Genomic DNA, 12,925 nt, shown 5'->3' on the forward strand with positions numbered 1-12,925 from the left:
CTCTTGGAAAAATAATCCAGAAACAAACAACTTGGGCTTAGATGGTGAAAGACCAGGCCATGGGGTGGAATCTGGGCGGAACTGGACAGACTGAACTTGGACCAGCAGTGAGAGGAGCTGCAGGCGTGGGGCTGCAGTGGGAGAGGCAGAGGAGAGGGCAGCAGGCCTGCCCGGGCCAGCCCTTGCTCCAGCACTGGGGGAGACCCCTGCCTATACACATATGAGCCATTACCACGTATTTGTACAGTTGACTGCACATTGCTAAATGGAAATCATACTTTAAAAAGAAAAGTGATCAGCTAATATGGAATTTGACCTAAAAATAAAGGATCCACTGTGGATTAAAATCCTTAAATGCTGTGGAACAGGATTTAGGAATCATCATTAAAGAAACTCAGTAAATAATACACTGAAGTGAAGATGCTTGGAGCTAATCTATCCTGTACTTAAGGTGTTTGTGGCTAGTCCACCTCGATAGCACAGAGGAGCGCCTGCCTCCTGGAGCATGATTTGTAAGGACTCGGTATTGAGAAGCTCCTGAGATTTCCACAGCGCTGGGTACCTCTTGCTAAGATCAAGAAGCACATCCCAGAGCTGATGGAACAAAGTGCCATTCCTATACAATTAAGCAGGTTGGCATTTTGCTTTGGTCTACTAATTTAGTCCATAACAACTTTTAACAGTTATCTGAATTAGAGAAACTTTGGGACATTGCTAAAGAATAAGATAAACCTTAAATTTGATGTGGTGGTCCACTCCTGTTTCCTAAATACTTGAATAATTTCCTGCTTTGTGCCTCTGCCTTACTTGAAACAGGCTGCCTTCAAATCATACTTTCTTTTCTTATGTCAATCCGATGCATTCTTCAAGGCCCAGCTTATGTCTGACGTCCTCTAAATAAGCCCTTCCCTAATGGTTCAGCCCTATGGAGGCCAGCACCTCTGAAAGCTCACAGCACATCTACACTTGACCGTGGACTGCAGTGTAGGGGCCTGTGTGCCACTGGGGTGGAGTCACAATAGATGCTGTGGCTTCATAAGTGATAGTCTCATCTTCCTGATTAGCTCTCAAGGCCTGTGACCATACCTTCCACTTTTTATTCCCTATAAAAATCCCTCCCCACAATGTAGGACAGTGCTGTGAGCAAAGAAGATAGTCAATGTAACCCAGACTGATTATGACTGATAGTCAATGTTGCCAGACTGATTATGGCAACTCAAAATTCCCTTGTGTAACCGGAATTCTTCCGCCAACTTTCAGTGAACTTGCTGATGGCCAAATTCCCAAATGCTGGGCCCTGGGACCCAGTTACTTGACATAGCAGGTTCTCTGCTTGCTAAGAACATTAGATGGTGAGGCGGGGAGGAGGGTAGAGTGAAGCAGAAGAGCATCAGAAAAGGAGTCAGAAGACCCAAATACAACAGCCCTGCCAACAGCCAGGTGACCCTGAACAAGTGCCTGAAACTAGATGGACGTGCAGTTCCCCATTTCTTAAAGCCCCACTTTCCCTGACTGCCTCCCGCCATTGCTGGGAGGATCAGTGATTACTTATAAACTGCAAAGTCCTATGATGTACAGGAAATTAGCAGAGAATTTCACTGGCATATGATTCAGCGGAGAATCAGCCCCTGCCTGGAGACTTGAAGATAAGACCGACATGCTAGAAAGAAGGAATAAAGGACAGCAGGGAAACAGGAAGACGTACAAGGAGACTAGCTCCACTCTGGAATGCTTTGTGGTGATGATGCAGAGAGATGCCCTCATACCAGGCATCTCATGCCATCAGCACAAACATGAGCCAATTTCCCAAGAGCTAAAATCAGAGAGAGGCAGTTAGAAAGAAACCAAGCCTCACACCTCCAGCCATGATGGGAAAGGCAGCAGAAGTGTGTGATGAGGAGTGAGTGTCAACCTGAAGCATCTGTGCCTCTTAACATGACCGTTTCCCAGCTGGATGACAGTACTCGGGAGGCCAGTGAAGGCTCTGCTTATTTACCGGAGAGTCTTCTGTCAGCTCCCTGTCTATTTCACCATCAAAATAAAATGGCCTCCTGAAAGTCCCTAGGCAATGTGAGGACCTCAACAAACAGGCAGAAGGAAGGAATGCTCTCGGTATGTAGAATGCCACAGCAGACACAACCCAACTGACATGCATTGGTCTGAATGTAAAGAAGAGGAACAAAGATGTCCATTTTGGCCACCAAAAGTGGGTGGCCTATACTACTACAATATTCTTCAAGAGAGAAAAACAAACAAACAAAAGAAAGATCTCATGTAAAACCAAAAGAAGCACAGTGCAGCTCATTGTTCTCAGAGCATATTTAAGGTAGCCAGCTCTGGCAAAATTCCCCCTCCGTGTCCCAGCCCACCTGCCCCCCGCTCAGCCAACTGGTGCACCCGCAGGACCTGGCTGCCCAGTCCATAGGCAGGGGTGGGGAGCAATGAGCCCAGTGAGACAGAAGGAAGTCCTCCCCGTGTTATGGGCAGAGAACAGACATTCTCTGCTCTTATAATGTGCTATAACAATTACGATGTGATTGGAAACAAGCGATAAAGTCTATGAACTGGGGCCAATCCCTGCTCTAGAAAAAATAAACACCAGTTAAGACATTTTTATGATTTTTCTGGACTTCAAGATAAGAACATAATATCTCCTGCTCGTCCTAGAGAGCTTATAGTTTGCCCCCTTTCACAGAGAAGGAAGCTGGAGCACCACTGTAAACTGGAGACTAGTCTAAAACACCCGCCTGGTAAGGGACAGAGCTGGGTGCCAACCCGGCTCAGAAAGAGACAACTGTCCAGCTCACATAAAACTGCAGCATCTCAGAGGTTTGACTGTCCTTACCAAGCTTCCTGGAATTTCTTCATCCTGCAAGGCCTCTCCAGGTTCCGCCGACCCCGAAACCATCTTTCAACCTGGCGCTCTGTCAAGTTACACTTCTTTGCCAGTCCATAAATATCAGTCTGAAAAGGGATGAAACGAATGAATGAGTGATAAAGAGCAGAGTCGGATTGGCAGGCAGTCAAGAGACAGTGAGATTGGATTACAAGAGCTCATGTACTGGAGAGGAGAAAAATTCCTCCTCCAACTTGGGCCAGAGAGTTCACCCCATTTGCTCATGAAAACTCTCTCTCTCTCTCCCTCCCTCACACACACACACCCATAATCCCTAAATAGAGGGAATGATAGTATCCCAGAACTCTGAGTTACTAAGAAAGATCAAGTCTTTATAAATTGGTAGCAACCCACATGTTCAGGTTGTATACATGAGCTCATTCATCAGCTCAATTTCATTCAGAGCCTCTTAGGTACCAGGTAGAGTCTAAGATGCCAGTCAAATCCACTCTCTTCATTTTTTTCCTATGAGCAAACAGAGTTTTAGTAATTGCCTAAGACCTAAAATTAGTAGCAAACTGAGGACTAGAACTTAGGCTAGCACACATTCTGTGATTTTACATGATCTTTCTAATAGCTCCAAAAGATATTGCAGGAAAAACTCATACAGGTGCTGGCCATCACTTTCACATTTAATCACATGTAGAGCCTATTTCAACTGACCTGAAATAGTTCAGATCATAAAAAATGATCGCAGAATATAAAAATGGTGGTTGCTTCTCTTCTGGGAAGCAGTTATACATTATGATTTTATTTATTTTACTTTTTTAGAGAGGGGAAGGGAAGGAGAGAGGGAGAGAAACATCCATGTGTAGTTGCATCTCATGCGTCCCCTACTGGGGACCTGGCCCACAACCCAGGCATGTTGACCCTTTGGTTTGTAGGCCGGCACTGAACCCACTGAGCCACACCAGCCAGGGCCAGAGTGGTGTTTTAAGTTGTAGCCTTTCAACACAGGCACGTTTTGAATGTTAAACCTACAGTACTCTCCACTTCGACAATGAAATAAGCTCTGTAATTTTTTTGAAGCACCAGCTTTCTTGACCTTTCATTTTCCAATGTAAATAGAAAAAATATTTTCCTCTTGACTTTACCATGAGAAAAATAAAATTCCATAAAACGGACCCTCAGCTTCAATGTTGAAGAAATAAGCCAAAGCCATCTGGACACAGCAAACGGAAATACCACTGCTTTGTCCCCAAAGTGTATCTGGGACCATGATCTGGCTGATAAATTCCAGAGCAGAGGTGTAGGGCCAGAACTTCAGTGTGACATCACAAGGCTTTCGTAACGTCAACCAATACCTCAAAGTAAGTTTACACCAACTGTGCACCAGCATTGTGAGGGCCAAACAAGGCCTTCCCTTGGCCTGATGGCTGGACACCCGAGAGCGTGTGGCCAGTAACCTAGCTTGTGCTGTGCTACTGTGGGTTGTTTGTATGATGGCTCAGGTACTCAGTGCAACAGTGGGTAAAATTCATAAGGAAGCTCTCGGGCTGAGACTGGCAAAGCACTAACAGCAGCTTCCACACACCTGCTAAACTGCTGGCATATTCCTTACCTGCAGAGAAGGAAGGCAAAAACAAAGCAAACAGGATGCAGCCTGTATGACACTGTTTCCCTGCACATCACCCTCCCCAGTACCTAGTCACTGATAGGCCAGCAGTTCACTGGTTGCTGTTTTGTTTTGGTTTTGTGTTTTAGAGGAAACTGAGTTGGCAGCTACTCATTGGTGCCTACTCCTTGCAGGCATTTTGCCAGCCTTTGGAGATCTAAATAAGCAAGACTTTACTTCACAGGGTAAAGTCTGTCTGGGGAGGAAGTCAAAACTAAAACAAAGAAGTCTAATAAGATAGGACAAGAGCCAAGAGTGGGGAAGATTAGGGCACGTGACTAGCCTTATGTCAGCAGTTCCCAGAAGTTACACTTAAGCTGAACCCTGGAAATGCCCCAAGAAAGAGAGGATGAGGAAGGAGAGTATTTTGGCAGGGGGGCCAGCATGTGAGGTCGCATGGAGGGTGAGCGGGGAACACTTGGGAGGCAGAAAGAGACCTTGCAGTGTACAATCCTACAGAGAGGAGAGAAGGAAAGATGTGGCCAGAGTCACATCAAAGGTGGCCTTGTCTGGAATTGATCTTGTGGGTTATAGGCTGCTTGTGTTTTTAGAGTCTCCCTTGCAGCCTGTAAAGAAGGCAGGAGCCAGGTGAGACAAGGTGGGGGCCGTGTCCCATCTACCTCTGGCTCTAGGCCCCTGCTCCTCCGTACCAGCAAAGAGGGCCTGGCACGCCGGGCTGGACGAGTTGGGAGAGTGCGCCAAGCTCATCACACCCCCTCCCAGGAAGAAGAAAGAGCGCAGCGAGTGCACGGACAGGAGAACACGGCCGGCAACCGGGAGCAGCAGGTGCACTTCTGCCACTTCCCGGCCGTGCAGCCCTGAGCACCACCCTCTGAGCCCCTGTACAAGCGGGGTAGTAACAAAGTGCGTGCTCCCAGGAGCAGTTAGAGGACTGGAGTTCCTGGATGTGAATGTGTGATGTGAACTGTCACGTGCTGTGCCAGTGCTACGGGTGATGGCTGAACGCAGAAGGGAGACCGCGGGCAAAACCATTTGAGAGGACGTGCTCCTCTGCTTCCAAATTCATCTGCAAACATGAACAAATCCCCCAAACAGGGCATAATTCAAACTCTGTTGCTTGGTCCATAGCAGGGTGTATTCTGCAATGCTGCTGCACTATACTTTCTACATTCTTAGGCAGAAGTGGCCAAGGGTCTAGCCTGACTGGTTTAAATGCTTCCTCACTCAGTCATCCAAAAAGATGTAGTGGGCAGAGCCATACTCACTAGTGCAAAGCACCGTGCTAGGCACTGGAGATTCAGCAGGGAGCAAAGCAAGTTCCCTGCCCTCCAAATGGAGTCTTCCCAGGTCTGAGAACAATGTTACTATCCCATCATGTCTACAGAGAGCTGCTTAGCAAATGCACCTAGAAGACAGGAATCGAACAGGACTTGAAGCATTTTTTTCTGTTTTGCAGCACAGATGAATCTGGCTGAAAGTCAGTCTTGGCAATGCTGGCTCATCCACCACAACGGTATTGAGCGGGATAGGGCTCCTCTCGCAAACAAGTCTCTAGAAGTGTTTTCTTTCATTGACACATGAAATGGGCATTTACTCAAGGCCTACAATGAACAGAAAAGTGTGCAGCTGTTGTGGAAACAAGCATAATTAAAAGACAAATGATGTTCCCTTAGGACAATCTGAACTGTGAAGACATGTTTAAAAACACTCCTGTAAAAGTCCATATGACAGATACAAACTGCAGTCACAACACTGAACATCCACTGTATGTCAGGCACTATTCTAAGTACTCAATTCAATCCTCGTGACAATCCTGTGAGATTAGCATTAGAATCATGCTCAATTCACAGCGGGGGCAACTGAGGCACAGAGTGGTTTACCCACCCACCTCCACACACATTCGGCAGCATAGCCAGGCTCTGGACCACACCGTCTGGCCTCACCATCCGTATTTTTAGCTCCGGCACTGCGGAGGGCCTCTGATATGGCCTGGAGAAAGAGCCCTGAGTGGGGGCGAAGAGGCACCTCCGCAGGCACTTCTGTCTGCTTGACGGAAACCCTCTGGGAGCACAGAGGGTTGACCCATCCTCTTTGGCTCTCACATGTCTCACCTATAAATTAAACTGAACTAGAGAGCTTTTTGCTCTAAAAAGTTTGGAGCAGTGGCTGAGACAAGCTAGCAAAGTAGAAGGCCCTCATGAACCATGATACTGGGTTTTCTGTCAGTCTCACAATGCCATGTTTTCTTGAAATCTCTCCCAGAGCTACAGACTTGTTTTTCTGTAAGTTCTCATTGCATCAGTTCTCATTGCAGTTTTGCTGAGGGGGAGGGCTAGATCATCATTTCTGCTGTTACTCCATTTTATCAATAGCAGAGTCATTGATCTGTTGGCCAGAGCTGTTGGTCGGTTATCATGGCTCTCTCCCAACACATCTTGAAGTTGTTATTAGATATATATAAAGAGAGACATAAACACATATATAAATAATGGACACACAGCTGCACATACACAGGCACAAAAGAATTGTGCAAAATCATGGCTCACAACTCTCATGGGAAGATGACGTGCACAGCATTTTGGGGCCTCAGTAACACCATGTTATACCCTTCTGTGCTAACCGGCCCAGAGTTGATACTGTATATACTGAAATAGCTTTGTTTCTACCGGTGCAGCCCACCACAGCTGGAGGAGCGTCCTCCGGTCCGCATACACCGTTGTTTTAGTAAAGGCATGTGTTACCCACATGTATGACCACTGCAGCATTCTGCCATGATAGCTTTGGGATACTTTGAGGTCGTACCCATATCTTGAAACAGCACAAAACTTTTTTCGGTTCCCCCGACAACCTGTTTTCCCTCTGCCAAATTCATGGCTGTCTGTATGACAAAATGCAGACAAAACACTATTTGTATGACATTGGCCAAGTTAATGCGGGAGGTATTATGAGATTATTTTGTTTCCACATCTGAAATCACTATTAAGTCATGTCCTTTGCCTTCCTCTATTATATTCTGCCTTCCCAAGTTCTAGTGCTTGTAATCTACGGGCATTTTTTAGACAACTTGCTACCTTGATCTGTTATGCAAATATTGCTTCAATTTTATAATCTGCAAGCAATATAACTTAGAAATCTTAATTCTTTTCCTTCATCTTCTTAGTTTGGGGTTGGCGTATAACATTTCTGTTTTGACCTGATGCAAATGTGCATATTGTACATATTGAGTTAGACCAATTATCTCTGCTGTTCCAGCGTTTAAAACACACTTCTAATATTCTATACACAGGTGAAGCAGTCACTTGGTCACTACAGGGACAGTGCCGGTCAGGGGGCTGGGGGCCAGGTTCCCATTATAATTCAGCTGCTAATCAGCTGTGTAACCTCCCATGGCTCCTTTCCTCTTATAAGGGCTTAGTTTCCCCACCTCAATCATGAAGGAAAAAGGTTACTTAGTTCCTAAATCTCTTTCAGCTTTTCTTTTTTTAAATATGTTTTTTAAAGATTCTATTTATTTATCTTTAGAGGGGAAAGGAAGGAGAGAGGGAGAGAAATATCAATGTATGGTTGCCTCTGGTGCGCCCCCTGCTGGGAACTGCATCCCCTTCTGGGAACTGACCTGCAACCCAGGCATGTGCCCTGACTGGGAATCAAACCATGATCTTCTGGTTCGCAGGCCCACGCTCAATCCACTGAGTTACACCAGCCAGGGCTCTTAGTTTTTCTTTAACTGGCACATGGCTACTGTCTCTCCATAGCAAGGAAGCTTGACAAAGACCAAATTTTCTGCATAATTTTAAATGCCCTAGAAAGTCAACTTGAAGCTCTTGCCGTAGCAAGCCCAGCAGGTAACTGGTAGCACAGCACTGGCTTTCACATTTTATACAAGCTATTACCAAGGTTAGTTTCTCTCCAACGGAAACTGAGAAGGATAATAAGGACCTCCTGAAAGGGTCCTAATGTTTCATAAAAATAGCTCAGCCATTTCCCTTTTGAAAGATGCAAACAATGATGCTCAGGCATTACTTTCTCCAGTGGAAACAGCAGTATTTAGATGAGCAACTGCACACTTTTAGAGCACGTGGAAATAAAGAACACGTGGAGATAGCTAGTCAGACTGTCCTCATTTTAGAAAGAGAAGGAAGTCAGATACCGACGCCGAAGGTAGAACAAGTTCAAGATGCTGGCTGGCCCCAAGCAATCCTGGACACTGCCTCGTGCTCTATGGTGTGGCCTCAGTGGGCCTTCTTTGGGCAAGAAGCCCACATGCCCAACAACAGACAATGTCATAGAAGCAACGGAATTCAGCCCCTTAAAACTCCAACGATCCTAAAACTATGTTAATGTGCACTTTTGGCTTTTAAAATTATTAGTGATAACTGTCTGCATTCATCATAGAGGGCGTGCCACTTTTGGAGAAGGTTTTTATTTCATCTGTCCTTTAATTGTGGAGGTATAATATAAAGAAACTAGCCCTGCCTGGGCACTGTTTTTTAAAACTGTTAGGTCAAAAGCTTGCTCTATGGTACGTAGACATGCAGGGCACAGCAACAACATTTCACGACGGACATCCTGCATTGTAAGGAGAATTACGACTTCTCAAAATTCTGTCTCCAGGGAGCAGGCAGGGGCAGAGCATATTTCTGAGTGTGTTGCAGCCTTGGATAAAATGAAGTGTCCATTGCATGAAAGTCGCCCCAACAGGCACTTTCCTAATGTGTGTGATGTATATGGGTGGTGCCACCATCATCCGAAGTGTTAGCTACAGGCTACTCTGCCTTAATAGTGATCCTTTTTGTTAATCAGCACAGTGCATATGGGCATATCCTACCATTAAAAACTACATTTTGATCTTCATACTCAACTTACAGCATTAATTGTTAGTGCCGTGACTATTAATTGTTAGTGCTGAACTATTGTGTACACTAGAGTTGTACACAATAGTTCAGCTATTAACGTTTGTTATTTTATATAATAATATTTGCCATTTTATATTATGCTTGGAATGCTATAAAACCTATCAAAAGAGAAAAAATCCAAATGAGTCATTTGCGAGTTACCTGTAACATTCATACACAGATGAGGTAAGCCACAGATGACTGAAACACTAAGAAAGGAGATTTTTAAACCCAAAAGCAAAGGATTTGTACTTACTTGAGATGGTTGCCTCGTGGAATGTCTGAAGAAATTCTCTAAGACAGGGTTTGGTATAATCTTTCGAACTTCCTCTTTAATGCCAAATGCTTTTGCTAGAGGTGTGGCAATAAACCTAGAAAAATATGAAAGAATGTAAATTCAGAATCTGATAATGAATCCACAACGACACCAGAGGACACAGGTTGTAACTTCAGATTCCAAATGAAGGCTCCGTCACCGGTTCATGCTGTGACTGGACTACCTACAGAGAAGTTCAAGGTGAACAAATTCTGAGACCTTTTATACAAGCGATAACTTAATAAAATATTTGCACAGCCTTAAAACCCATTCTATGTAAATCCAAATATATTTATACACAAGATCTAAGAATTGGAATAAGATGGTCCATTTAAGAGTTTTATTTTTATGATTCCTAGAGATTAAAATTTTTAAAAAGGTTTGATATTAAAAGTCTTATTTGGTGATACTATCTTATGGAAATCACCATGATCCTTTCTGAAGTTCTAGAAATGTCATACTCTTGGGATGAGGAATATCTAGGGATGGGGTCGACGAGTGGTGTGGAAAGTATATTTAACTTTATGAGAAACTGGTGCGTTGTTTTCCAAGTGATTGTGCCATTTGGCATTCCGACCAAGAACGTGCCAGAGTTCCAGTTACTTCATATCCGTGCCAACACTTGGCATTGGCACTTTTTAATTTCAGCAGTTCTACTGGGTGTATAGTGGTTTTCACTGATTTTTTTTACAGTAATCTTTATTATTTCCTAACTTCTACTTGTTTTAAGTTTAGATTGCTCTTCCCTTTCCCCCCAGTTCCCCTAAAGTAGGAGGTTAAATTATTGATTTGAGATCCTTCGTTTTCAATGACAAGTATTTACAGCTATCAATTTCCTTCTCAGCACTGCTTTTGTTGCATCTCATCAATTCTGGTGTGGTGCTTTCTTTTTACTTCATCTCCGTGCCTTCTAATTTACCTTGTGCTCTCTCCTCCGACCCATTAATTATTTAGAAGTATGCTGCTTAATTTCCACATATTTCTAATTTCCCAATGTCCTTGTTATTATTTTTCATTTCATGGCAGTCAGAAAACATAGCATGTAATTTCAATCCATTTCCATGTATGGAGGCTTAACAGAGGGTCTATTCTGGAGAATGTTCCTTGTGCTCCCAGGAAGAATGCATACTCTGCTGTTACAGGTGGTTTGTCCTATACATGTCTATTATATTGACTTGATTTATAGCATGGATCGAGCCTTCTATTTCCTTGTCAATCTTCTGCATGGAAGGCAGTTAACAACTCTGCCTTAGCCTTCACTTCCAGTGTGCACAAAGCCTTGAGGTCATCCGGAGGTAAGAAATTAAGGTGTTCCCGGGTTTTCCGTGAACATGTGGATAGCCTCAGCATGCCCAAAGTTCTACAAATTCAAACAGCCTCTGTTTTCCAAGAATATGTCAGAGCTTTTCAAAGCCCCCTATGGACATCCTCCTTCTCAGCTAAGCCTTCCCAAAGCTAACCAGTTGCCTCTAATTGTTTTAGACAAGCACCCCCAAGGAAAAGGCTTTTCTCAGCGGGCAGTTCTGAGTCAGGCCCCATAAAGACAGCCTGGGAAGAGGTGAATCATGTCTTCCAGGGAACCACTAGACAGGCAGAGAGTGACAGTTCTCTGGCAATGATGCTCTGAAGGAGTTCCAACTCTGTTCCACTCCCTGTGATGGCTGCAAGGCTGCTGCTTTTCATGGAAACCGCGGGCTGCCGCTGGTCCTGCAAGGCTCTCACAGAGGGGCAAAGTACAGGATGGGAACAGGGCAAGTGGGAGCACCACAAGCTTGCTAGGTTTTTCCCAAGAGTTGGCTGTTTTTCTTACATAACATTCCCTGAGTTATTGCAAGCCTTTGGTTAATTCTGAATTCTGAAAAGTTGATTTTGACACTATTTGTTAGTTTTCTGATTGCTTTTATGGAGAGATTTTTAAGAGGTCCTTCACTTTGGCATTTTTGTTAATCTCCAGTGTGTAGTGGTTTTAATTTGCATTCTGCTAGTTACTGATTATGTTAAACATCTTTCATATGTTCACTTGCCATTTACATATCTTCTTTGGTGAACTATCCGCTCAAATCTTTTGCCCATTTTTAAAATCGTTATTTCTTTGTTTATTAGTGAGTTACATGAGTTCATTATACATTCTCAATTTAGTCCTTCAGCAGACATATGTTTTTCATATATTTTCTCTCAGTCATGGTTTGTCTTTTCATTTTATGTATCCATCTTTTAAAAATAAATATTAAGGCACTCCTTGCATAGCATATAATTTGCCCTTTTCAAGTATACTACTCAGTGATTTTTTTAAAGATAATTCACCAAATTGTACAACCATCACCATGAATCACCTGTACAGTATCCTCATCACTTAGTACGATCCCTCAGGCACGTTCACTGTTAACCCTGCTTTCCCGCATCACTGCCCCACGCAATCACTGATCTACATCCATCTCCTTAGCTTTGACTTTTCTGGATACTAAATGGACTCATACAATACATGGTTCCTTAGACCTGGCCTCCTTCTCCAGGTCTAATGTTTTTGAGATCCACCCACATATTTGGATGTAATGATATTTTGAGTTCATTCCTTTTTCTTGCTCACTAATAACCCACTGTATGGACATAGAAACATTAACAATGTCTTTCAGAGAGCAAACATTTTAGTTATTTACCAAAAGAAATAAAGATGCATGCCCAACAAATGCTTATACTCAAACGTTCAGAGCAGCTCTATTTGTAACAGCCCAAAATTGTAAACAATCCAAATTTCCATCAACTAATTAGAAGATAAATTAATTGTGGTATAACAACACAATGAAAGACTGCTCAGCAATGATAATCACTATACACATAACAACGTGAAAAAATCTCAAAGTATTACACTAAGCAAAATGAACTCAGACACAAAAGACTGCAATCTTATGATTCCATTTATGAGAAATCCAGAAAAGGCAAAATTGCACCAACAGAAGCATGTCAGTGACTGGCAGAAGTCAGTATTTAGGGAGGAGACTCACTGAATGAGGTACTAGGGAGTTTTTCAGCTGATGAAAAACTTCCATATCGTTATTATAGTGATGGTTACATGACTGTATATATTTGTCAAAAGGCATCAAATTTTGGATGAAGTTTATTATATGTAAGGCATATCTTAATAAAACTGATTTTTGAAGATAATAATAGGTCTCCATTTTTCCCTCAATTCTAACAAAGGCTCTATCTCCTGCCAGGCCAGTTTATTCTTGTCCTGACTTAGG

The 12,925-nt window shown here is 43.5% G+C and overlaps 1 protein-coding gene across 1 annotated transcript in view; it reads right to left on the minus strand.

Moving 5' to 3' along the window:
- Positions 1–12,925, minus strand: part of CERS3 (ceramide synthase 3) — an 84,739-nt gene that overhangs the window by 43,777 nt on the left and 28,037 nt on the right. Inside the window, exons 4-5 of the mRNA XM_037053740.1 lie at positions 9,624–9,738; positions 2,846–2,964 (exon numbers count right to left, since the gene is read on the minus strand). Of these exons, the coding sequence (XP_036909635.1) occupies positions 2,846–2,964; positions 9,624–9,738 (234 nt within the window). The remainder of the gene's footprint in view (positions 1–2,845; positions 2,965–9,623; positions 9,739–12,925) is intronic.

This window comes from Sturnira hondurensis, unplaced genomic scaffold (assembly GCF_014824575.4).
Source record: "Sturnira hondurensis isolate 20B ecotype Veracruz unplaced genomic scaffold, ASM1482457v3 Scaffold0007865, whole genome shotgun sequence".
In the NCBI taxonomy this organism is placed as follows: domain Eukaryota; kingdom Metazoa; phylum Chordata; class Mammalia; order Chiroptera; family Phyllostomidae; genus Sturnira; species Sturnira hondurensis.